Source organism: Labrus mixtus, chromosome 3, assembly GCF_963584025.1.
Source record: "Labrus mixtus chromosome 3, fLabMix1.1, whole genome shotgun sequence".
Taxonomy (NCBI): domain Eukaryota; kingdom Metazoa; phylum Chordata; class Actinopteri; order Labriformes; family Labridae; genus Labrus; species Labrus mixtus.
The window spans coordinates 14,201,907-14,228,346 of NC_083614.1; the positions used below are offsets into that span (position 1 = coordinate 14,201,907).

At 41.3% G+C, this 26,440-nt stretch overlaps 2 protein-coding genes across 4 annotated transcripts; both read right to left on the reverse strand.

The window, feature by feature from the left end:
* Positions 1-973: 973 nt before the first annotated feature.
* On the reverse strand, positions 974-17,643 carry sin3b (SIN3 transcription regulator family member B). Of its 3 annotated transcripts, none has more exons than XM_061032696.1 (19): positions 17,138-17,643; positions 15,941-16,047; positions 15,490-15,643; positions 12,289-12,654; positions 11,907-12,062; positions 10,529-10,657; positions 10,262-10,351; positions 9,955-10,073; positions 9,426-9,639; positions 8,946-9,062; positions 8,518-8,756; positions 7,940-8,123; positions 6,097-7,000; positions 4,346-4,515; positions 4,056-4,229; positions 3,119-3,211; positions 2,902-2,996; positions 2,366-2,564; positions 974-2,238 (listed from the first exon to the last, which is right to left on the reverse strand). In XM_061032696.1, exons 1-19 carry the CDS (start codon positions 17,246-17,248, stop codon positions 2,002-2,004), a joined length of 3,858 nt encoding a protein of 1,285 aa, XP_060888679.1. In that variant the 5' UTR covers positions 17,249-17,643; the 3' UTR covers positions 974-2,001. The 3 variants fall into 3 exon arrangements, with proteins under 3 accessions (XP_060888679.1, XP_060888672.1, XP_060888662.1); XM_061032689.1 differs by having other exon boundaries at positions 10,262-10,339; positions 11,907-12,104; XM_061032679.1 differs by having other exon boundaries at positions 11,907-12,104.
* A 289-nt stretch (positions 17,644-17,932) lies between these two features.
* Positions 17,933-26,211, reverse strand: haus5 (HAUS augmin-like complex, subunit 5). Its single transcript, XM_061032717.1, has 19 exons — positions 25,920-26,211; positions 25,747-25,809; positions 25,596-25,628; positions 25,184-25,208; positions 24,867-24,999; positions 24,556-24,715; positions 24,295-24,391; positions 23,217-23,308; positions 23,047-23,101; positions 22,812-22,939; positions 22,641-22,722; positions 22,348-22,502; positions 21,749-21,911; positions 21,537-21,617; positions 21,293-21,438; positions 20,460-20,556; positions 19,605-19,743; positions 19,328-19,460; positions 17,933-18,262 (listed from the first exon to the last, which is right to left on the reverse strand). The coding sequence occupies exons 1-19, from the start codon at positions 26,015-26,017 to the stop codon at positions 18,160-18,162; spliced, it is 1,983 nt and encodes a 660-aa protein (XP_060888700.1). The 5' UTR covers positions 26,018-26,211; the 3' UTR covers positions 17,933-18,159.
* Between the last annotated feature and the right edge of the window lie 229 nt (positions 26,212-26,440).

The window sequence follows — 26,440 nt, forward strand, 5'->3', positions numbered from 1 at the left end:
TTTTTCCCGCTCGAGCTGTTCCAAAAAGTTCTCACGGCTTGACCTTTAGTTCTGTAGACGCTCCTTATTCCCCCTAGTCTGTGAGTAAGACAGTCTTTCTCTGCAGCCTGGTGGTGAAAAGTGGCATTGCAGGTCCTGACTAGATATGAGATTGACATCTGGGTTCCTAACAGCTTGAGGAACTCATTCAAATCCACGGGCAGTGTCCTGGGATTTGGGTCATTTTTTTCGTCATTCCCTTTGGGAAGATTGGGTCTGAAGCAGTTCTCTTTGGCGTGCAGTAAAGATGAAGGAATCATCATGAAATGCCGGCTTCCTGGCAGAGAAGAGGGTGCTACTAAATCAAAGGTGAACACGGTAAACTTTGAGACAGCACCATCAAATAAACTCAAATTCACACAAAAAATCTTAACCCTTTAAATAGAAAAAAAAAAGGTATGTGACTTGAGAGTGAGGGTCTCTCTGTGACCTTGCATCAGCAGTTTACAAAAAAAAAGGCCCGAGGTCACTCGACAGGATATTTGAGTAACATCATGCAATCTCCCCAGCAAACTGACATTATCTTCATTTACTTAAATATCTCTCACCGGTATGTTTACTTGTAATCTAAATGGACCAGAGGTCACTGACATGCTTGACATAAAGAGACATTTGAAAACCTACAATTACAAGACATCTGAGAATGTCCTTTGCATTAATTATGTAAATAAAGCCAAAGGAAAAAATGAAAAAGACAACTTTTAAATTTAAATCAATCAAGCACAACAGTCCTGTAATAAGCCCCCATGACCTCACACTAGAGGAGCTGGATCCAACACATTTCTCACAGTCTGCTTGAAGATACACAACAGGGTTAGTACATTCTTTGTCTCATGATGGGCTAATTGTTTTCAGCTCAATAATTCAGTTCCTACTATCCAGCAAGTGGTGGGTTAAACTTTAGTGGGGCCAACAAACAGCCTGGAAGTCAGGATCTAAGAAGGTCACAACTAGGTTGTTTATTTTGTGATAACTGATACAGGATAAATGTTATACATTCTATTTTAACACTGATATTTTGCTTTATTTTCAATGTCAGTATGCAAAAAAAGACAATACAAAGTAAACATTTAGTATCATGAATATGATACATAATTTGACTGCTTCATCCATATTAAACCAATTACTTTTAAGGACTCCTTGTTGCCCTGGTGATGTCTTATTTAGCTACAACACAAAAAAAGGGAAAAATACAAAAAACAGAATGCAAACATCAAGAGTTGGCTGACAGCAAACACTGTAAAGAACCACATGATCTTAAGATGCTTCATTCAACTCGTGTAGATGCATATATAAAAATGCAGGACCCCTGTTGTATATATGCACGTACAGTAATAATGCCATTACTAGAGTTGTATAGCCTGCACTGGGCATACAGACAAAATGAAGAGCGGGATACACATACATACACACGTTTACCATTATCTCTCCATATAAACACGCAGAAATCAAGCAACCAACCAACCAACAAACAGAAGGCTCTCTGGCTTTAGAAGCTAAAAACTACACTCGACTTAAAAAAAGAAAGAAAAAGAAACAGACATTCACATTTCTGAAACAAATTCCATGATCGCAGAACTTCTCACCTGGTCAACTGTCCGTGTCCTTCAGTCTCATCAACGCTTAGTGCCACCAGAGAAGCTAGAATAATGGTGATGATGCTGCTGACGTTTGTGCCGCCGTGTCCAACTCTTCCCGTCAATCAGGGCCGAGTTCACTCTCATTGATTACTTCACTGTCTCTGTTGGTCCCTTTCCTCCACATCATCCCTTCGCTGTGCACCCACTCACTCACTCCAGTTTCTTCACCCATCAGTGGAAGTGAATGAGTGAACACATTGTTGAAGAAGGTGGAGAAGTAGGACTGCAGCTGTTTATGTCTGTGTTTAGTGTAGGAATTTCCTGTATGTCCATGCATTTACCTGTGTATGTGTGCGTACTGTGTCCATCTTTTTGCAGGTCTCTAGGGTGAGGCCGGGGCTTTGCTACCGCTGTAATGAACTTTGTATCTGTTCACCATTTGCCCTTTCACTTCAGTCGGCAAGCAGGTAGTCTTGCAGGGCATCATGTCCTCCTCCTCCTCTCCCATTAGCCAGTTCTGCACTGAGCGTTCAGCTGAGGCCGTGACGTGATTGGCCAGCCAGCCCTGGTGCCACTTGTCAAAACGTTCGTGCTGGCCCGATGCCACTCTGTGCTGCGACTGCGGAGGAAGAGGAAGAACTTTCAGAAACCTCTTCTATGTAACCTCACACATGATTGTTAAAAGCAAATACGCATCTTCTACTTGGTACTCCACATCACATCACAACAATACGCTGATGACCTACCTTCCTGGCCTTGACCAGCGCTCCTCTGCGGTACATGTAATCCTCAGAGTTCATCACAAACACCATCTTGTGAGTGTTGAGTTTAAATCGACAGTCCAGACTCCCTGCGTTCTCCACACCAAGCTGGCGGTGCCACTCTCTCCTGCAGCGCATCGCCTCCACCTGCCGCACCTGCCAGCGACGGAAACGACGCAGGTTCCTCAAAGAAGAGACACACTTGTTAGACACGTCGCTGCTGATTACATTTCAAATTTTGGGGGGGGGGGGGTTTCTTTTAGGAAAAAAATGGTTGAACTATAAATAACAAATGTTATCCAAAATGCTGGTTGATCTGATACAACTCACAATCATTTCAAACTTGACTTCCTTTACACAAAATGACAGAATTTTAAGAAGAGTTCTCCAGACTCAAAATAAGACAAAGGTTGGCAATAAATGCGTCATCAAAAACTGCTGGCTACAAAATGAGTATATACACAATTAAAATGAGAAGTGGTGTTGAAGTCTAAAGCTGTAAATATGATAAAGGTTGATACCTGGGCAGAAATACAGGTTTGAAGAAATAACCGTCAACTTGAGAACACAGACTCGACTCTGTTCCTACAAACTGCTCCATGTAGCTCGACAGGCACTGAGGGAGAACACAGATCAGATTAATAAATGTTATATCCTATTTGATGTATACATGCACATACATTTCTGTATCAGTCTTCAATAAGAACGTCTGGGTTATTGTAAAGTGTGTGTGTTCACCTGAACATCTAAGGGGTCATCAGCCTGAGCCTCCTCAGTGTCCAGGAGTTCAATGGTCATCGTCACTTGACCTGCGTTTTGGAGGAACATCACCTGACGACAAAGAAAAGGAACATAAATCAACCTGTTTACTAAAAGGTAAGTGAAGCAGAGACAAACAAAGAAATAAAGATTAAGAATCACACAACAGACAAAGTTTTTAAATTCTATTCAGAAGGAGGAGACAGCTGATTCAGTTTTATCTAAACTTTAAGGATCTACATTTTAACAAACATGGTCGTCTTTCTGAGGTTTAAGTATTGTAACTGCCGTCTCAAATTAAAAAAGGAGAAAAAAGGTAGAACTTTTGCAGCACAGTATATCTTCAAATAAGTTCTGGGAGAAAGCGATAAACTTATGGTGATGAATAAAGGGGGCAGCAGTAGCTCAGTCTGCAGGGACTTGGGTTGGGAACCGGAGAGTGGTCGTTTCTAGTCCTCGTGTGGACTAAGTCTGGAATTTGGTCTGGTAGCTGGAGAGGTGCCAGGGCACTTACTGAGCACTGCAGAGGTGCCCTTTATCAAGGCACTGAAGGATCCTGTTTGTGCATGTGTGTGTATTTCAGCCTATATGTGTGTGTGTGTAGCATGTTCAACAACAGAGTGTAAAATAGAATTTCCCCTCTCTGGATTAATAAAGTTTATCTTCTTCTTCTTCTAAAGATCTCTCAGAGCATATCCATAAATAACACTCAGTTATAAAATCTAATGGATGTGATGTTCTGAGAAAATGAAATGTTCAGTCATTTAAAAGCAAAGTAAAAGTATCCGCCATGTTTTGAAGAAGATTTCTATGACAATGAAATGATAGTTTATCATTTCTGCTACCTCCAACAAAGGCAAAATGTCACAGACAGTATATGTTATTCAGTTCTTAATTACCATGACTCTGAGCTCACCTTGAAGCAGTTCTCCTCGGCCATGACTCTCTCTCCTTTCCACTGGTAGCTTGTCTCCCAGGCTGCTCTGACACACTGTGAGGACAGGTTTCCCCCTGCCGCCCCCCTCTTCCTCTCAGCCAGGTAAAGATCCACCACCTGCAGACACACCTCGTCGCTCACTAGGTGCTGCAGCTGGAGTCAAAGGAAATGCAAAGGAGATGCAGATTAGAATATGATGTTGTTAAATATTGTATGTGTGTTGATGGTGTGTAATATGAGCGCTCAATGTGACATCTAGCTTTGATTACCTGCCGAATGATGTTGTGGATGACCTTGTCAATGGTAAAGCCGATGTAGGCGTTGATGGTGAACATCTCTCTCAGTGTGTCTTCATACTGTGTGGAGTCCAGGTTTCCATCCAGCAGACTGCGGACCATATCCAAGAAAGCAGGGTAGTACTCCTCTAGCTCCACCTCACCTGTAGGTAGAAAGGGTAAAGTATTACAGCTTTTACTAAAGCACAAGTTATTACAGTGTCATTAAGGGCGCACTCACACTAGCAAAATTGTACCCCCCTCCCCATTCCCCCTCTGGCCTGCACTCACACTGCTCCAGGACTAATCAGGCCTGAGCACGGTTACCTCTTGCACAACGTTCTAATACAACATGTCAACAATACAACAATATACATGTCTTTACGTGATTATGACGGGTGCTTAGGTTACAAGACAGATGGACTCGAGAAAAAAAAAAGGGACACGCTACTTTACTGACTTTACTGTAGCCTCTGTGCAATGTAACCACTAGGCTATCCGACGCCCCTAGTTTGGGTTTTTTGACTGGTGGCAACATGTGTGGATGTGAAAGTGTTGTCAGCGACATTATGATGCTAATTTTCCAATTCTATTGTGATTTGTTGAACACATGTTTAAAAGGCTAAAATAACTGCACTCAGCTTGACAGCTTTCCTTGTCAGATATCTGGAACAGACAAATTATGAGGAAGACAAAGTCGATTTTGTCCAGCGCTGATCATTCTCTTTTGGAGGAATTTGTTCTTCTCCCCTCTGGTCGGAGGTACAAGCTACCCAGGGCTAAGAGCAATAGATAAAAAAAACTTTCATATGTTCCTCGTGCAATTGATGCTCTTAATCTTCTTTAATCCTTGACTGCACTTTCAAGCAGAGCTATAGCACTTTATTTATATTTATTTATACCATTCGAGTGAAACTTTTAAGAAACAGAGACATTTCTTTCTTGGTTGTATTCCATCAGGTTGTGTTGCACTGTCCTATGTCTGTTTATCTGTTGTGTTTTTGTGTCCAAAGCTGTAAATCAAATTTCCCTTCCAGGGTCATTAAAGGTCTGAAGTGAACTGAAGGCTATTAAAGAGATCATCTGCAGACCAATCAATAGCAAAAAAGGTAAATAAAGCTTAACTCTGCAGTTCACCCACATGTAAGGATTCACATTAGCTTTAGCAAGTGCTATGGAAAAGCATTGATATTAAAAAAAACTTTGGCAGCAAAAGTGAATATTGTGTTACTCCTGCTCATCTTACCATCTAATCAAACATGTCACAGAGCTCTGCAAAGCTTCTAACCGAGGTCAGCCCCTTTAAAGCCACTGAGCATTACATCCTGTTACTATTGTGTTTGTTCAAACTTTTCAATCAAACACCTCGCTGTTTCAAATGCTGACAAAGAAAAGAGAATCAGTATGTGATCGGATGTTTGATGTTTGTTAAACAAGCTTTTATCGTGTAGTATGACTCAGCACAGTTAACTTTGGTATAATCTGGGTTAAAAGACAACATCCAGACGGTTTGACTCGTAGAAATCTCGTCGTGAATAAACAATTATCAACTCATCTCCACTGATGTAATAAATATGGGGCAGCTCTTGATTATAATTGAAGGATCTAAAACTAACTGCAGCTCCCACATAGAGCTTAATTGTCCATGATGATTCAGATATGACTGCTTGTTAAACAAACTGAAATAAAATACTACAGTCATACTATTGCAGGATTAATAGAAGCAAGCAGTAGCCTGAACTTACTGGGTTGTTTGAGGCGCAGCTCCATGGCGAGGTCACATGCTTTTTCTCTCCTCCCCTCCGCCATTAACAGCCTCTCCCGGCTCTGCTCCGCTCTGTGCTCCAGCAGCTGCCGTTCTGCCTGTCGGTAAACCCGCAGCAGCCGTGAACACAGGGTCTGGTGCAGCCGCAGGAAGAAATACCAGTTGTTGTTGACGTAGTAAAGGTTGTAGACGCCATCCAGCTCCTTCTGGTGCTCTGCTTCAGGGTCGCGCAGGTCCACCTTCTCTCCTGGTACACCTGAACTTGTCTCCATAGGTGTAGTTACAGGGGTGGATGGGGGGTTGCCTGGAGGCTGGATCATACTAGTGGAGGTGGTGGAGGCCTCCATGTCTGCAGTTTGGGATGGGCTACAGCGCCTCCGTCTGGACTCCCCGTTGAGCTGCTGCTGCTGAGGTTGGGACAGGATCTGGGGCTGTGACTGGACAGGTTGGACTTGAGACTGACCACCTGTGGCTGCTGCTGCTCCTGGTGGATTACTTGAATTACCATTTCCTCCTCCTCCTCCTCCCCCTCCTACTGCTGCTGGTGCTGCTCCATTTCCACTTCCTCCAACTCCTCCTCTCTCAGCCCCGTCCTCAGGCTCAGCCTCCTCATCAGTCCAGTCTTCAGTATCGCTGAGCTCGCCTCGACGAGAGAAGAACAGGTCGGGAACAAAGTGCTGGATGATGCGCTTGATGTGGTCCTTGTCGTCTTTGTGGATGGTGGGCTGACGTTTGACGTGGTAGATGATGAGCGAGGCGGCGTCCTCCAGGATCTGTTTGTCTTCATACGTAAACACCATGTGAGGCTCGTTGGATGAGGCAGCACCAGAGCCGTTACGCCCCTGCTGTCCAACGCCGCCTTCTTCTGTGCTCTGCTCTTGTCGCTGAGACACACAGAAAAACACAGATTAACGAAGGCAATACACACTATTAAATATCCATGGCTTTAGAAGTTTTCATCGTATCTAAGAAAAATTAACCCTCCAACATAAACGGAGAAGAAGACCAGCAATCGCACCCTCCTGGTTTTATGCCTGCTACCAACAAGACAAGTTAGAAGAATAAATTCATCAGTGTTACCCACCTACACCATTCATGAACAGCATAAGTGGGCCTATGTTCAACAGGAGAGGTGGCAGCACAACCACTTACAGGAGGGGCACAGTACCAGAGTATGCCTCTCTACTAACAAGTACTTGGCAAATAAAAATAAACCAGACATAAAATAAATTCCACATGCAACGCTCCGTCATCTTGCTTACAGGAATGGGACTGACGTGAGCTCCTTTTGAGGCTTGACCTCCTGAGATATTATGTTCATGAGGAGAGGAGGGCACAAGGTCAAATAGACCTTGACCTTTGGGCTTATCCCTTACTTCTTGAGTCCAAGAAATAAAACCAAGTATCTCCTGGGCCAAGCATTTACGAGTAAACAACAACAACAACATGGAAACTTTACTTTCATGTTTTTATCGTTCATTATTTTTCGACTTGAATGGGTCATGTAAGGCTCTCGAGTTTCTTATGTTTTGTCAACTCCTGTTTTTAAAGCCAATAAAAAAGAACTCATCAAATATACAATGAAATTAGACAATGCCAGGAAATACTTATTTATTCAATAAATCCTGAATATAAACTCAACCAATTACTGCTCATTAATAACCACCAGTATGAGGACGTGCATTGAAACCTTTTCTTTGATTTTTTTTTATTGTTGGGTGACATATTTGTTACAAAGCATTATGCTTAGACTGTGAGGTAGTTTCTATGGAAAATTGAAAGGGCAGCTAACTTGCACACTATAATGTGACACAAGTGTTTACCTCATCGTAGACACTCTCAATCTCATTGAGCAGACTCTTGGACCGGAGGGCCTTCATGTCGTTCTGTTTGAAGTTGACTCCTTGGTGGTCGAGGGACTTCAGGTATGCCTTCTCGTACTGCTCCCTCCATATTTTATTGAAGCCCTGTTGGGCCTCTCTCCACTCCTCCTCCTTGGCTTTCAACCTGTAGAGATCGACACATCTAAAATGTACTCTACAGACAATCCTAGTAAATAACAATTACAGTTCATTCTATATGAAGAAGGCTGCAAGATGTAAAACACAATTACATGCTTACTGCAGTATACCGACAATATAAATACTTTGTTTAAAGCTTCTGCTGGTAGGGTTTACCTTTTTTGGCAAAACATACAATGATCACTGTCTGCTGATGAAAACATGTTTCTTATGCTGTCAGAAACACTGGATTTCTGTCGTACCGCCACAAACCTCCAGCAGTGTTTTGTAAATGAGCCGTTTAACTGCAAGGAAATACTCTTTATACCCGATAGACACTGGATGTCTCCCATCAAACTTTTTAAAGATGAAGAAGTATGAAAAAGAAAGAAAGTCCTGACCTCTTGAGGACAACAGGCACAGCGGTAGCAGGACTCCTCTTTAGTCCCTCAATGATCTCAGGAGCTTTGTCACCATAGATACGATACACAGCGCGCCGCTGGATGACCTCAGACGTGCCGCCGAGGCAGTCGTCTAACCGAAATCTGTCCTGGTCCTCAGGAGAAAGACGGGAGAGCTTCTTCTGGACGCTCTCCAGCACCCTGATGGTGGCCAGGTTTGTCTCCAGAACGACGTCCAACTGTAGGTGGAGACATAGAAATGTAAAGCAGTGCAGTATAGAGTCAGTGTAGAGCCAAATGTTCTGTGTGTTGAAGCATATCACTTCTCTTTACAAGAGGGACTCAAACATAGAGTTTGTTTCAATGTTTATACAAGCCTCCCTACTCTTTACGAATTGTAAATAGAATAGCTCTTAGGATGTACACACTTCAAATCTTTCATCCTCGCAGCGATGCAGCTGTTCCTCATAAGGAGTCTTCTTTGAGCTGACGAAGGTGGAGTCTTCTGACCAAGAGGGGAATGACACCCAGGTGTCGTTCAACACCTACAAAAACACAAGGACAAAAAGTAAATCATAATTAAATAAAGATGCTTTCATCAGGAAACCTTTTTCATAATGACACACCTTTGTATCATTTATGACATTTGTTTAAAAACCAGCAAAGGCAGAAAAAAGACAACTGCTAGCATGTTAACATGAATTTAAACAATGCATGTTTTTAACTGTATGAGAATATTGCTTTGCAAAAGTTGTATGAGAAAGTCATACATACTTAAAGCTGCACACAATGCATCTTAGTATGACAGAGTGCAGTAGAAAACTATGATTACAACTTAACTCAACAAGGCCACGATAAGCAATCCACTGATATGTTTAGACTTTTTAGGCAAACGGAAATGAGTGTACCTCCTTGCAAAGGGCGGTACGTCCACTGCATTTAGGCTGCTGGTAGGTCTTGGGCAGGGCTCTGTAGCTGGACCCAAGGCGTTTGCATGAAGCATAATCCACCTCCCGGCCCCCTCCCCCCTCCATGTAGCGATCCGACAGCCCTGACACAGCATGAGAGAGCTCTTTGTCCCCCAGAAACGACTTGAACTGTGTGTACAGTTCAGGAAACTTCCTGGAAGGAGATGAGTGACAGAGAAATCAGGAGTAGAACAGCTGACCAGAAACCAATCACTCCTACTGGATGATTATAAAAACATTTCTTTAAAATCCTCCAAAGGTTCTCAAAGCATTTTATAAATGTCAGCAAATTTACAATTGTTGTGGTCCTTCCATGCTGTGATACCAGATAGTTCCTTCTACAACAGTAAACACAAAAGCTACACCTCCTCTCAGCTCCCTGCCACTGTACCAGTTTACCTGTACATCCATCATTTTTGTTATCCATCTCACACATGTTTCCAGCTCAGCCATCTTTCTATCCACTCACCCCAAGAAAGGAGTGACGAGCTGTAGCAGCTCCGCTCCCGAAACTACTTCCTGGTTAAACAAGGCGATGCAGCGCAGGAAGTTCTCGTACACTTCCTGGCTCTTAAACAGACGACGAACCTGAATGATGAGAGAGAAAAGGACAGGGAAATCAGACCGATCACATCATCAAGAGGACACAATAAGGACAGCCTAGATACATGAGAGACGAAAGGAAAAAGGAAGTACAGAGGCAGGGATTCAAAAGAACAGCATGAACCAAGGAAGAGGGAAATTCTACGTTGCTGCACTGGAAAATAAGATTTTACCTTATCAAAGAAGGAGAATTCTCTTAAGACGCCGTGTTTTCCAACTGAAGCAAAGGACTGATCTTTGGTACAGGAATACTTCATTTTTTTCTGGGAAAAAAACCCATTATACCATTATTCATGATTACTTATTATTAAGGCACATTATATGTTTAGTTTTGTTGGTTTTGGAATGATAAAGAGCTGATGAACTTTTTTCCAGATCAAGGACATGCCTACATATATTGGTGTGATGCCTGGGGCACTTCATCGAAATAGAGAATGTACCTTGAGCAGCGGGGACATGTGCTGCAAGAGGATGGGCCGGGGCCTCTTTTTGTTCTGTTTGGATATCGTGTCCTCTTCCTCTGGCCTTTTTAGCTGCTCTTTCCCTCCCGTCAGCGAGCTCCCTGTGAACTGCAGGAAAAGGGGCAACCCAGGACAATAACATAGGGTGTTAGAAATGTGGCCATCATGACTTTCTGGAGCATCATTTTACCGCCTGAAAGGGCTTGTTTTTTTTGAGAACATCCCCCATCACAATATCTGATTTAATTTCAAAGGAGACTGAGGATACAAGGTTTATAACTGTTAAATAACATCAAAAACAGTTGCAGATAAATGTTCTGCTGATTTTGTATTGGTTCAGCCCAGGTCTGGACTGATCTGAATTAACTGTCAATGTAGAACACCAAATTCAATATTAAAGGAGCAATATGTAAAATATATACTGAATTAAATCATAAAATGACCTTACTATATCATAGGACACTAGTAAGGAAACATGCTGTGTTGAAGGTCTGTCTTCTCTGACAACAATGCAGCAGCCAGTATGTCCTCCTACTAACTTTCTATTCCAGTCAGGAATGGTTTGATTTGTTTTGAACAGAGCATTTAGGCAGTTTAAAGACACCCCCCCCCCCCCCCCCCCCACCTCCCCCACAACAGGTGTTGCAGCGAAGGAAGCAACAAGCGACCTGACTCAGTATTTTTCTATTAAGCTCCACCACCAGAAACGTAGTAAAGCGAGGATAAATACTGGAGGTGCTTTTGAAAAATGGAGAGAGGTAAGAACGCAGGAAGTTTTCAAGCCTGTTTCAGAGCTGGCTACACACTGAAACACCCGTGTCTGTGACCTGGCAACCTGCGTGCACATTGACTCTGGGGAGGAGGGGGCGACGGCTCTCTCCAAAGTTCTAAATTTGGACTGTAGTACCAATTTTAGAAGCTACGTGTCAGAGTAACATATTGCTCCTTTAAATAAGATTATTAAAGCATTTTTGGGCAGTAACACAGATAATATGTTATTTGCAAATCCCATGTGAGACGTGTAAAAAAAATCAGACAAAACAACGGTATGGTATTTTGGTATTGGTACTAATGGTACTGGTATTTTGCCCAGAGAACTGTTTACACAACAACCTTTAACACAGTGGTTCTCAACTGATGGGTCGGGACCCTAAAGTGGGTCGCAAAGCCGTAATGTTCACTGCACAATTTTTCATTAAATAAATCTGATTGGTTGAAAAATATCAGAAATTTGGGTCGCAATTTATCTTGTAGAAGTCGGTGGTGGGTCCTCAGGCTACACCCGTTGAGAAGCACCGCTTTAACATATATGAAAATTGCAACATTATTTATTTTTATGTACTGCTGCTGTACTTACCAGTGATCTCTTGGCATCAGGTAAGAATTGTCCAAACTCAGCCAGCAGGTCTTCTTGCCCCTTGAAAAGACTTGCAACTTTAGAAAACACCTCATCTTCTGTCATCCCACTGCTGCCCCGGCTACCTCGACTCTCTTTCACCTCCAGCTGCTCCTTCTGAGGGGTGGGAAGAGGAAAACGGTGATCACAGATGAGGAACTAGAAAGATTTTAAGAAAGCAGCACAAAATTGAAAAAAATACATGTCTTGGTCTGTAGTCATGGTGGAGAAGACAAACATTTCAACTATTCTCCTAGGAAAATACTACTGCTGAAACAATAACACATGAACTGTGATCTTGCTAAAAAGAAACTTAATTCTTCATGTTTTCTCTCATAGGTACCTGATATGTGTGAAGAATCTCTAGGAAGGCTCTGTAGATCTCTGGATGGTCCAGGAAGCGGTTTTTGATCTTGTTTACGTAGCTGATGGCACTGTCAAACTCTACGGGGCTGGTCTCTGAGGCAGGTGGGGATACAGATGAAGTGGTTGCCTGATTCTGACTTTCTCTGCTCATCAGAGGAAGAGAAAGCCTGCTTGGTGGCTCTGGGGGTCCCGCTGGAGTCGACGAAGACGTAGAATCCGATGAGGCCGTCTTCACTTCAGTTGTCTGGGCAGGTCCAGTCTCTGTTGGGGCTGCAGAGGCACTACCTGAGGTTGCCGTCACTGCAGAGGTGGTAAGACTCTTCCCCTGCTGGCCTGGGGAGACCTGGACAGATAAGAGGACGACAGGAAGAAATTAAGCTAGGTGGTAAGTGCAACAATTAAAATACAATGTTTTTAACCTTAACGTCTCAAAACTGCAACTCTATGTAGCTAAAAAAAAACCTCTATAAGCAAGCTTTATTTTAATTAAACATCTGGCCTGTTGCTTTTTAAGATGCAAGCAGAAAGTGCTGCACAAGCTAGAGACATGGCATTTTGTTCTCTAAAGGGACTTTATACTACAGAAAATTAACACTGGCAGCTGTGGCTCAGTGGTTATCTCTCAACCGGAAGGTTGGGGGTTCGATCCCGAGCTCCAGTAGCCACATGTCGATATGTCCTTGGTAATACTGTACTGCTAATCCAAAACTGCTTCCCACACATGTAAATGCATGGATTAGTGAACACTGATGGTCACTTTACATAGAAGCCTGTCATCAGTGTGTGAATGTGTAGGTGTGACCTGCAGTGTAGAAAGTGCTCTGGCTAGTCAGAAGACTAGAAAAGCATTTACCATTAACATACATTAACAAAAAGATCAGCAGAAAACAGAGTGTATAATATATGAAGCTGCGAATGATTCAAAATAAAGACACTATAAGTAGTCTTTCACCCTATACCAGAACATCATGTATTCATCGTGTCAACAATACCAGTAATATCACACTCATGTTAAGCTTCTTTATCCAAGAAGACATTTTTATGACAGTACAGGTTTTAGATGTAGGGGGAATTCAAAACAAGAACATACATTGTTAGCATACAGGGACACCCCTGCAAACATGTACGAGACACGCCTCCCCTGATCCTAAGATCGCACAATCAACTTCTGGAGTCAACCCTTTTACTTTGAAAACAAGAAAACACTCTTGCGATAGATAATTATATTTGCCTGTGATTCTTGGCTTATATCTTGGAGTCATTTTTGATCAGACAAGGCTTTTTGATCAGCATATTAAATCACTGACCCGTTTATGTTTCCTTCACTTAAGAAATATTTCCGAACTGGCTCATAGAGATGCTTATTCATGCTTTTCAATTTTCCTGGCTTGATAAGTGAAATGTCTTTTCACCTGTCTTAGTGAGTCCTTCCTTAACTGTCTACAAACTCTGCTGCAAGACTGTTGACGAGGTCCAGCAGGTCTAATCACGTGACTCCCATCTTATTTTTCCCTACACCAGCTTCCAAACAACTTCAGAATTCACTTTGAGGTCCTTGTTACCCAAGCACTACATGGGTAGGTGCCCGGTTATATCTCTGACCTGCTCCACCCCTACATCCCCTGTCGATACCTCTGCTCTTCTGAACAATGGCCCTTTCTGAATTATCACAGTTCAGTAGGCAGTACGTACTTTTCAGTATGGAGTTTCAGTATACTGAACTTTCGTGGTCATTCAGTTTGCATTTTTTGTGTCCACCTCAGTATACTGAACATTTCAGCATGGATACTAACTTCCGGGTTTTATGCAGTATGGATCGGATGCATCCTTTCAGGAAATTAATTGGAGTTTACCACCCACAATGCTGTGCGAAATTAAACGTAAATCGTCACTTCACGTGCGCCTCCAAGATATTATTTAGTTATTTAATCTGTCTTTTACTTGTGATATTGTTTTTTGTTTACCTGACTGTATATGGGCATTACTCTTCTTGAATAAAGCTAAACAGAAAAAAAACCTAAAAAAACAGGTGGATGCGGCCGGTTCGGGTAACGTAAATGACGCCACTTCCTTACTGAATGAATCAGACGAAGTAGGAACAAATATCTACTGTGCGTGCCTACTGAATAGTAGGTACTAAACAGTATACAGCACGGATAGTAGGTACTGACTACTGAAGGACTGAGTAGGTACTTGGCAATTCGGATGCACCCACGGTCTTCTTGTTGTCCCTCAGGTCCGTCTGAAAACTAAAGGCGATCATGCCTTTGAGCTTGAGGCTCTGACACTTTTTGAGCACTCTTCCATTGCACTGACACTCTGCAGCATGCTCTGATGCTTTCAAAAAGGAGCTTAAGACATATCTTTTCAAAGTGGCTTTTGGCCATCTGATGTCGTTTCTTCAATAGAAGCTTTTCTCTATTGGGTTCATTTTATGATGTTTTGTTGTTGTTATTATAATTATGATTATCATTGTATGTGATTCTTGTGAAGCACTTGGTGACCCTGTTTTGTGAAAGGATCTGTACAAAATAAAAAGTACTGACTGACTTACAAATAAACAAGAAACTACAGCGGTTTTATTTCTCAGAGATGAGCGCTCTGTAGCAAAGTCTTCAGTCTTGAAAGTTGATCTTCACAGTAGAACAATGTTGTGTTGTGTTGAGAGCACCATTAAGTCTGCAGGACTTGGTGCTTGTGAAACTGACAACTGAATTCATGCATTCTTTGTGATTTTTTATTTTCCTAAAGCTGCAGCCACTCAGATAAAGACTTTATAAGTGCATATATCTAAATAAAAATGTAATCAAACTAATTATGAATTGAATTGAAATTGAGTCTAAGAGGAAACAAAGTGGATCAAACATCCTTTGAATCATTATAGCTACAGACTTGTCGTGAACGTTTTTGGATTGGATTGAGGATGATGCACATACATATGCCTCAAATCATTTAAAGTCATCTATCATAATGCATTATACATCATTTACATATAGGGTATTACAATTTAGACAACTTTTGATTATTTGTGACCTTATAGTACATTAAACTACATTCTGGTTTTTTGGTAAGTTTCAAATTTGCTTGTTGAGTTTCTAAGGATGCACATGTTGAAAGCTAAACAGGTTGAAAGCTTTAAAAGTGTTGATTAACTTCAGCTCTGAGGGTAGTCTCTTACCTGTGTGGAGAATGGAGATTGGAGGAAAGCCACCCCATTCTTGGGGACCTCTATCCGATACCCTGGTGGTAGGAAGGCATTGAAGCCCAAGACTAGGTCTGGGTGTCCGTGAAAGAGTTGAGACACGCGGTTTATCACCCCTGGTGTGTCGATGCTATACAGGAGCACAAGCAAAACCAGACATGTTAGTGGGGAGGTGTGACAGGGGTAAATAAAGACAAGCTTCATCTCTCATATGCTATGTTAAGAAAACCAACTTATGTGAAAAAAACTGCTCTGTCTTTATATCAAAACGCTTTCTTGTTCATAAATGTAAAACATGTTGTTGATCCGAGGACATTGAAGTTAAGCACTGCACTTGGCAGCAGGTGTACAGCTCAACCACTCTGTTGTTTCTGGTGTCTTCTGGTAAAGGAAACATACTACTGAAACTAACTTTCTGCACAACTACCTCTGTGACTTGAACTCCTTCATGATGTCGAGAAACTTGTTGTATATTCCAGGATCATTTGCGAAACGAATCTTGACTTGGTCCAGGTATGACAAGGCATCTTCAACCTGTGCACAGACGACAAAAAAAAAAAAACAGCAAAAATCATCGATGCACCATAAAGCACATTGAGACTCACCTGGACTTGTGCAAAGGTTTAAAGGCAAACACCCTGTTGTGCTACTTATAGAGGATCTCGAAGCAAGACAATAATTTGACTACACATTGTGTCTGTGTTGGTAGATAATACTAATTAGCATCAAGTGGTGAATCAACATCTGCATTATTTCCTCAAATGTGGAAATGATTTGCCACTAAGTTTTACGAAAAGGTCAACTACAGTGATATATCAACAAATGCACTATTTAGCTGTACAATCTGTACAAGTCACCGCTATTTGAATAAATAAATAAATAAACTACAAGAAACAGCACCCAGCTTTTGTTCACTGCTCCTCAGCTCTCTTTTATACGCAGCGGCCAAGCTAGGTCAGGTTACGATAAAGAAATATGTGTTCACAAAGCATTGTCAGAAACACATTTGAAGAGGGTAGTAGGAGCTAACGCTAGCCACTCAAATGACGATAATAACTCCACTAACACTTACAACACGTCTGGTTTTTCACATTATGTTTAGTGGTTAAAAGAGTCGTGTTGCAATAAACAGCTTGGTAATACTAAAACACTGCGATAACAAAGAAATGTGTAATGAAGCTGCTAATCAAGTGAAATAGCCGTTCTTGGCTAGCCTGGCTGGCTGACGTCCTCCACTTTGTTCAGGGTGAAAAAAACGAACAAGGAGGAACTTCCCACAACCGAGGTTTGAGTTAATGTTTGCTCACAGTGCCTGTTATTGACATCGTAAATAAGAAACTACCTCCAACTGTGTCGCCCGACTGTCACACAACACACGAAATCGTTAATGAAAATACAGTTTCCACATCTGAGATTAAATGTCAATGTTCGCCTGTGTTCGCCAATGAATTACTTTTAATAGGCCAGCGAGCTAACTAGAAAGGTTAGCCCAGCCGATCCTTTCACTACTCTCGACGTGAGGGGAGAAAAAGAAAAGCCCTCAAAATCCAATGCAATGATCCGACGAACAAAATGGTTCTGACTCTGAGGGACTTTTCCCTTGTCGTGTCCGTTGTCTTCTTACCTTCAGCTTCTGGAAGTGCTGCTGCTGCACTTGCTTTTGTGTTATAACGTAAGGCTTGTCTTGGATTTGGTTTATTTGCTTCGCGGTGCTGTGCGCCTGAATCTTCGCCATTATCCCGGCGACAGGAGGCTTGTGAGCCGCCGCCACAACTTGAGAGGGAAGCTTCGGTGTTACCTCCAGTTGTTGGCTAGCCGACAAACCTTCCTCTCGGTCGGGAAGCCAGCCTGCCTGCAAAGCGAACCCTACTTTGCCTGGCTGGACAGTCTCGGCACAGCGCAAAAGGACGGAAAATCCAGCAGAGTGGATGGTGATGACAGACAAGCTGCTACTCGCTGCGACTTTGATTAAACATCACCATCGAATGAAACAATCTCAGGCAAGAGACGTCAGGAAAAAAAAGCAAAGGGACAATGGTTGCCGTTTATCGTATTTAAAATAACTATAGCCTGTCTCTTTAAATTCGGCGGCAGCGGTCTGTCTTGGCGTCCGGAAGCCAGAGTAGGAGTGAAAAATTGAAAAAAAAAAAAAAAGAGGAGTGAAAAATTGAACCGCGCATGCGCAGCAATGGGAGGAGTTCAGTTCACAAGAATCAGATTGCTCCACTCCCCCTTCAATGCTACAAAGGAGCAACGTTACCCCGTGCTAAACGATAGCTTCATACTTTACTCACAACTACAAGATGAACGACAGATTGGGCGCTGACTGACTGATCAGTAAATACACAGTCCATTCAGGAAGGATATTGGCAAAATGCTGCAAGGGTCGATGCTGCTGGTTCAATACAGGAGCAAGAGGCAGTTTTGAACAACTTTATTGTCTTTTACAATGGATTTCCAGAAAGAGAGGAACAAATAATTGCATTTAAAATCGTGTATTAGTGATCAACTTTCACATGGTTAAACATCAAAAGCAGCATTGAGAAAAACAAATAGAAAGAAGCGTTTGATTTTGTTAATTTTTTTAACTACTGTAGTATGGTTACATAGTCACTTCAATGTGCAATGTGAACTTCAGTCCATATTCTAAGAGGCTTTGGTGGCAAGTTTCCACCTCTGTAGCCACTGTTGAAAAGTCAGTCCTCCTTTGCTGACCTCAGGTAGGATATGCTGGGCTGGCCTCTCCCACCTTAACATATAAACATACAAAACAGAAAAGGTTAATCAGCAAACTACCCAACTCCTGACTAATGGAATAAATCCAAAACAATCCTTTAACCTATCAAATCAGTGTCATTTTAAAACAGAGTATGATTAAAGGCTATAAAGAAAACGGTCTCTAACCACAACACATTACTTCAAACTTTGGTAATGCAATAACACAATATGTTGATCTAATAAAATGACGTTTCTGTTGAAACTGAAAATGAGGGCCTTAATGAGTTTATAACATTAGCATATATTCTTACTCAACAATGGACTACATTATTTTAAAGCACAAGTCGTAGAACCATCAGAGATGCAGTTAATTTCTCCGTCTAAACACTTTGTTTTTTGGAAAACAATGTCAAGGTTTCTTTATCCTCATCTATCTCACTGTGTAACTGTGTCTGCACACATCACATAAGTGTATGTTAACACTAAAAACAGTAGTGAGGGAATGGATTCATTCCAAACAAGCAAAGTAAAAACTCAAATTAACTTCATAGAAAAAAGGTTGAAGCGAGTGGGTCAAAAAATGTAGAGGAATCAGGTACTCTTCAAGCATAGGGGACGGATAAACAAACAACTGTCCTAATTACAAACAGTTCATTGTGAAGAAATGGCAGTCTAAACTGAAAGTCTGAGGCACTCTGATGCAGGATAAAAATCTTTTATTAACATGGATGTGTCTACATGTTTGGACTCAACTGAGTCTTCGTTTAGTTCAGGATCATGTCTTTGTAATTAGCATAGTTATTTATTTATTAGCCATTTAACTTCATCTTCACTTTCATCGTCTTCACTTGCATATGGGGGTCAGGGGACAATGGTCAGACAGTCGGACTCATCCAAAACCCTGAAAAGCAGCGTGGTCTGATTTCCAAAAGCAGTGATAAAATGTTGACTGATAGGAACGAGGGACTATGAAAAGACTGACATTGCAAAGATAATAATAATGCTCTTTAATGGACACTGTGTAAAAAAGAAGGATATGCTGTTTAACAGCTAATGTGTTTTACAAGCAGGTATCTACTTTGGAAGTTGGCCTTACCAGTAGGAGATAGCAGTTTTTACTTGACTCCCATATGAAAGGCCTTGGGTGCAATGTTGGGTGAAGCTTCTGGCTCGTGGTACCATAGTCTTCAGGAGCTTCTGATCCTCTTCCACAACTCTGGACAGCAGAGCTAAGACGCATATTGTATACAATAAGTTTTCATTCATAAAAACATCTTTAAACTATTTTTTTAAATAGAATCCAATCACAGCCCTTCTTACTGTGTATTTTTTAAATATAATAAAAGTTTCTCCCGATGAATTCCCCTGGTTACCTTTTTGATCAGATGCATGCAACAGTTCTGCTTCCTTCTGTGTCTTCTGCAGAGACGCAGAGTGAAGCTGCAGTAACTGGCAGAGAAAACGCAACTCAAGCTTCTGGGAGCGCGCCTGAGAACACAGTCCCTCCGGAGCCTTTAGTGTCAGAAAAATTAGAAGAAGAAAAAAGGTGTTGAAGTCAGAGACAGAGGCAAAAGAGAAGACAAGACATTCAAATCAAATCTGTCGATCATAAAAGCAAAAATTACACACGCTTTGTTTGAGAGACAAGTAGATCGTCCAATAAAGCAAATGTGCGGCAGACTAGAAACTTTCAAGGCTGTTGGTGTCATGCCTCTATACAGTTAAACAGATTTGAATGGATAATATCAGCACAGCTATTAAGGAGTGAGTCAAGTGATAGCAGTGACTGTCTGACTCTCACAGATAATCAAAACCAAGCTGAGCATGTGGACATGAGCTAGAGCAATTCCTAGAGATAAAGGCACAACTTTCATGAATGCAACAAGTTTCTAAAAGCAGATTTCCCAGGCAAAAAGTAAAATATTAACCTAAAATGTAGAGTGACTATGCTAGATTTGAAGACTATATAGAAGTTTCCCACTTTGAAACACAAGTTAATGTTTTTAATAAAACAATTCAATTCACAATGTTTAGAAAGGTGAAAATACTTCATTATTATTATCATATTATAAATGGTTTTACTGCACAGGTGGTTACAGGATAATAGCTTATAGTTACTTTTACCTCCAGTACTGAATCATCAAGCACTTAATTATGAATTAAAGTGACTTCACTTAAGGACTAACAGGCATATAAAGTGTTGCACTTTAGTTGATGCCCACACTTACTCTGTACAGTGGGAATGCCAGGCTCTGACACAAGCTGCTGAAGGCCGGGGACTTCAAACGATTGACGGACAACCAAGACACTGGGATTCTTTGAGTTCTGAAAAATAGAAAAGAACAAACAATCTATTACCTATCTATAGAGCGATGGTCACCACTTAATCAAAACTAAGATTCCCATCCTGTGATGAGTGTTCTTTAGGGTGCACTCACACTAGGCAATCCGGACCACCAAAGTCCTGTTGGTTTGACTAGTTTGAGTGCTTCGATCCATACACTTCCATGGCCCTGCATTATGCTATTGTTGATTGTGCTCATTGGTTAATTTGTTAATCCTGAGGTCCTGGAGCAGAAAGAGTAGCCATACTGTTCCGGCAGGGCAGTGGGAGACATGACATGCTGACTGTTTTTAGTTGAGAAAAGTCATTCTATATGATAACGTCATACTACTGTATGTGCTGCATGAACTCCTATTAAATCAATTGATTTGAGTCTTCAGGACTTTTAATAATTGTTAGTAATACTTACTATTAACTTTCACTTTTCAATTATTAGAATATTTCTTATTTCAACAGCCACAAAGCTCACAGTGTGAGCCGGGTTTATAGTTTATAATAAATCGTGCTTAAGCACAGTGCGGGATTACTTTGCCTAGTGTGAGTGCGCCCTTATTAACCTTGTTGCTGCCATTTCTGCTGGAGCCACACTTGACTGTTCAGTTTATTTTTCCAACCCCTTAACCCATTTGAAACAGTATTTGATCCTTTGGATGCAAACTGGGTGTTATTGATCTGACTGGGATTTACATCTTCATGTACCGGGCGACTTGATCTTACCCTTCAACAGTCCTCCGGTCGAGAGCAAGAAGGGACACTGTTCCCAACTGTCTGGCCTCCTTCAAAATAGAATTCCTCAGACTGTTGGCAGAAGTGGTGACATCTTCAAACTGTGGCACCAGTTTGCCCTGGATGAATTCCTGTAACTGTAACCAGACAGAGTGATGCAAATCCTCAAGAGACAACAAACGTTCATTTTCACCACAAAATGAAGCCAATGGTACAAACAGAAGCACATCCACACCTCTGTTTGCAGACGGAGCAGCTCCATCTTAGCTGTCGAGTTCCCTTTAATCAGACCTCTGATCTGCTCCTGCCTTACAACCTGGAAAGACAAAGCAAAACGTTACATTATTTAAGTTGGAAATACAGATGTCTCTAGTTATAAGCTCATATGAGCGTGGCAGATATTTACATGTTTCCAATGTGTCATTGTGGCAATGACTTAGCTCTCACCACTAGTTGTCTGAAGTCAAGGATGCTCTGCCATTGACAGCGCAGGTTCTTCAGCACCTCCTGACGGCTTCTGGCATGGTGGTCAAGTTGGATACACTGCTCTCTGATATGATCCCTGGCTGCCGCCTGCATCACACACTGGAGTTCCACTTTAAGAGCTGACCTGACAGCAACAATTAAAAAAATATATTGAAGGATAGTTCAGTATTTTTGAAGTGGGGTTGTATAAGGTACTAGTCAATAGTAGGTGTATTACCTACAGGAGATGCCGGCATGGAAGCTAGGCTATACATCGCTGCAGACAGGTATATTTGTACCATGTCATTTAGCTTTTTTTTTTGTGAGCAAAACTAACCCAAAAATCAACAATGATGTTAAGTGTATGGTATTTTTAGAAGGTTTTTCAGCACTCAACCGCACCGTCAGCAAGCCACTTTGAGCACTGCTTCGGCACATTTGTTTAGTCTTCATTTAGCCAGTTTGACATTAATGAGCTCCTATTATAAAACAATAATATTAATAATACTACCATTTATATATAAATACTATTCATGACTTGCAGGAACCTCATCAGTAAACTCTACAGGGAGTTTGCTTACAGTGCCAAGGTGTCGTTGTGGCTCTCATCTGCGATAACAGACACTTCAAGCTCGGCCTCCTTCCTGCGGGCCTGCAGCTGGTTACGGAGCTGCTGGACTCTGGAGCGAGTCTGGGCCAGTTCCACCAAACTCTGCGCCACCTCTTCCCAAGCAGCCTGGAACATCAAATGTGTGATTCCACAAAGAAAAGACAAACAGTAAATCATAAATACATGGAAACACATCATAATATTTTCAACTTTGAAGTTCCTGTGTAGCACATTTCAGTGTATATGAGTGTTTCTGTTATGCACCTCTAAGAGGGTCTTAACTGGTGGCAACTCATTTTCATCTTCTGCCGACATGTCCAGTAGGTGATTGCTTTCATAGCGGAAGCTGCAATCATAAAATTAGGAGAAATTTGGGTTTTTTTAATAATCTAAATTAAAGAGAGAACATGACAATAACAAGGACGTTTGCTGTACCGTAGAGCTGTTACATCCTGTGTTACATCCAGAGAGGAGAGTTTCTCCTCTAGTTCCCTCTGCTCTCGGGAAGCTAAAAACTCCAACGCTGAGAGGACGTGGTTTGGAGGATAACAGCCCAACAAATTCTGACAATATGACAAGCAACAACACCTTCATGCAAAGTGGAAATAACAGCAAATACACAAGTAGCGATATATTTAATGAAATGAGTTTCAATTCTAAAAAAACTAACCTCCACAGCACTGAGCCAGTACTGAAACACAGCTGTCCTTTGTTCACGAGTCAGACTGAGAGGAAACAGAGAAGTATCAATTCATTTACTAAAGAAGAAGTTGAGAATATCTGTAGAGATAGACTGTGAAGAGTTGACTTCCCAAATTCTGTGTCTACTGTATTCCTTACTGTTTGGCTGCAGAGTGCGTTGTTTTCAGTTCGCTCTCTTGTAGAGAACAATAGAAGTGGATCCTGTCATCACACAGCTGTCTCACTTCACGCTAACAGGAAACAAAAAACATGCGATGATGTACTTCAGTCAGCAGCGTTTATGTAAAAGACAGGTTACCATTTCTCAGATGTGTGAATAACCGCTGATCAACTGTTTTTTTTTTTATTCAATGTGCATTTTTAACTTGTTGTTTTTTGCATTTTGCAAAACAAAGTCTTATGTGCTGCTTTACCTTTATTAATGTTAAACTGTATAAATTATTCTCAATACGGTATTACAAGTTACACAGGCACAGCACTGATCAAATGCAGTTTCTCACCTAATATGGAATTTAGAGTTTCAACCCATTTCCTCCCTATATAATACTGTAAAAGCAAAGGCATTTTTGTCAGGTTAGTTTTCATTCTTTAGTTTTGGGCTTTCTGACTGAGATAGGTACACATTGATAACATTAAAACACCAGCACTGTGCATGCCAGACTCTAAGTGTACTCTAAACGAGAGATGCACCGATCCTTTTTTCCCCAGTTCTGATCCGATTCCGATTCACATACTATTACTGATACTGCTACTGATATTTGTGTTATCATAACTAATAGTGTTATTGTTGGTATTATGTGTGAGGCTATACAATGATGTAATAAACATAGCATTGCATTGTGCTGGCTTTGCATACAAACAGAAAGTAGCAACAACTGTGAGGTTTTCAAATTAAATGTTTTAAACTGAAGTGTAAGAGTTGTAAATTGATCATATAGAAGGATCTGTTCTACCTCGTCTGAACGTCGTCATGGAGACGATTTGTGGGCACTTCTTACAGTTCAGCCTAAAGGTCTTCAAAGTGAGACTGTACGACCTGAGAATGTTTAAAGTGTCCAACCATCTTTCTTGATAAGTGACGTGGATCGGCGCCGTCAGTCCAATATCCGATATGTAAATTAAGTTAATATCGGACCGCTATATAAGATCGGATCAGTCCCATCTCTACTCTAAAATCCTTTCAATAAATGACAGACTAGATTTAAGCAGCTCTTACCAGGACCTGTGCCTCTGCAGTGGACTTGGAGTTGAGATCTTCTCCATCACTGCAGCTGGAAGGCTTATGATCGAAAGGCACTTCAATCTCTGCTTTCCTGCAAAACACAATACAATACTTAGAAACTATATGACTATGTATATATATATATATATATATATATGTTATATGACTAAGACTATATGATTAGTGAATCTGTGTAAAAGGTCTGGCCTTGTCTTTTTTTTCTAATATACCATAACTTTAAAAGTTCCTCCACACCTGGCAGTTTGTTCCAGTGTCTGGCAGTGTCCACTGATCTTTTGTGTGTCATCAGTAAGCACTTTGCTGCCCAAGATGCAGCGCTGCTTGAAGGCCTGTAGGAGCAGCTCTCTGTGCTGACTGTCCTCCACCTTGGTCCAGGTATGGCTGATGGACTGCTCTGTAAGAAAGAAACACTGCGTTTGTGATCACTTTAGACACTGCTGAAGTATGGAAACAGGCATATAGCAACATGGTTTTCTTCCTTGACTTTTAGTCGAGTGCTGTGTTTTGATCAGACACCCAACCCTTACCGCTTCTGATGTACCAACCTTGTGCGGCCAACTGGTCCTCTGTTCCACTGATCTGAGAGTCCAGGTGACTGATCTCTGCTCTCAGCTGCTCGATCTTCCTCTGAAGCTCTCTCTGCTGAGCAGCCTCACTTTGGCCTTCAGCTTTCTCCAACTGAATATGCAAAAACACCAGCAGTTAAAACGTTTATTTTATCAGTGACTGTTTATTTTATTAAACATAAGACTTTCATTTTGTGTACCAGTAGACATATAACTCAAGACTGATTAAGTACTATAACCAGTAAGTAATTATAAAAAGCAATACATTACAAGAAGGATATAAGTCGTTTTCATACCTCTTTGTTTTGAAGCACTTTGTACCTTAAACATTATAAAGTCAAGGAAATCACTGCAAAAATGATAAACAGCCGAGGAATGATGAAGGCTAAGACATTCAGTGTACACCAAGTGATATCTGACAGAGGAATGACAGCACTTAAGAGGCTGTAAATATGATGCAGCACAAATGTCCCTGAAGGGTTTAGAAAAGGACTTCCTAACAAAGAATGCCAAGGTTGTTTGCATCCTTGGCAGCAGAAAGCCTTATACAAGCTCGACTATCGACTACCTGATGACCACAGGCAGCAACAACAACAAAAAACAGTGCAACTCAGTTACTAAATGTGTCACATGTAAATATTCACATAAATGCACACATTGCAAATAAGACATTAACAACAACTCCCTAATCAGGGCCAGCATGGATACCACTGTAGATTCCCACGCATGATCCGGACGTTCCTGTAAAAACAGAAACAGACAATTTAGTTTATGACAATCACTACATGCCTTGATGTTACTTATTATGACAAACATGGACGGTCATGCATAAAGAAGAGTAGGCAGTATGAAGACTAACCTCTGTTGCAAAACGTGTTGGATTACATATTTCCATATGGACTTCCCAGAGCCAACACAGAGCCTGGAAAACAAACAAACCACCAGCTGGTTAATTCAGCATGACCTGTTAGGAACCCCTTAGTATACACGGTTATAATACGGAACATAATCTACATAACACTTTAAACCTACGTTTTAAAATAGCTGTCATTTGGCAGACTTTCCGGAGACAGATTGAACTCCTCTGTTGCCCATCGTTTCAACTCCTGCACAAGATTTCTGTCCGACATCCTGACAGACGACCGAGAGAAGAAAACGACTTGAAGAGAGCTGACACGTCAACAAGTATAGCACACTACTTACACTGAATATACTCTTCTAGGCGATGCGACAAAATAAATACATAAATAAACATACACGAAGTTGAAATTTTATGTTTACGATTTGAACTAAGTCTGAAATACTTTTTTTTTTTTTTTTAACTTCCCGCCCATTCACATTTTTTCTTCCGGCCTCTGGGCAGCTCGTTGACGCAGCGCCGCCGCTGGTCGGAGTCTGTTACTATGGTTACTATCCTGAGACTGATAAAGATGTTATAAATGATTGTTTTCAACAGATAGGCCTACAATTAATATAATAATAATAAGTTGCAACAAAAAAGATAGTTGTGTCAGTATAGTAGTCACTGTCAGTTCATTTTTTATCTAGTCCTC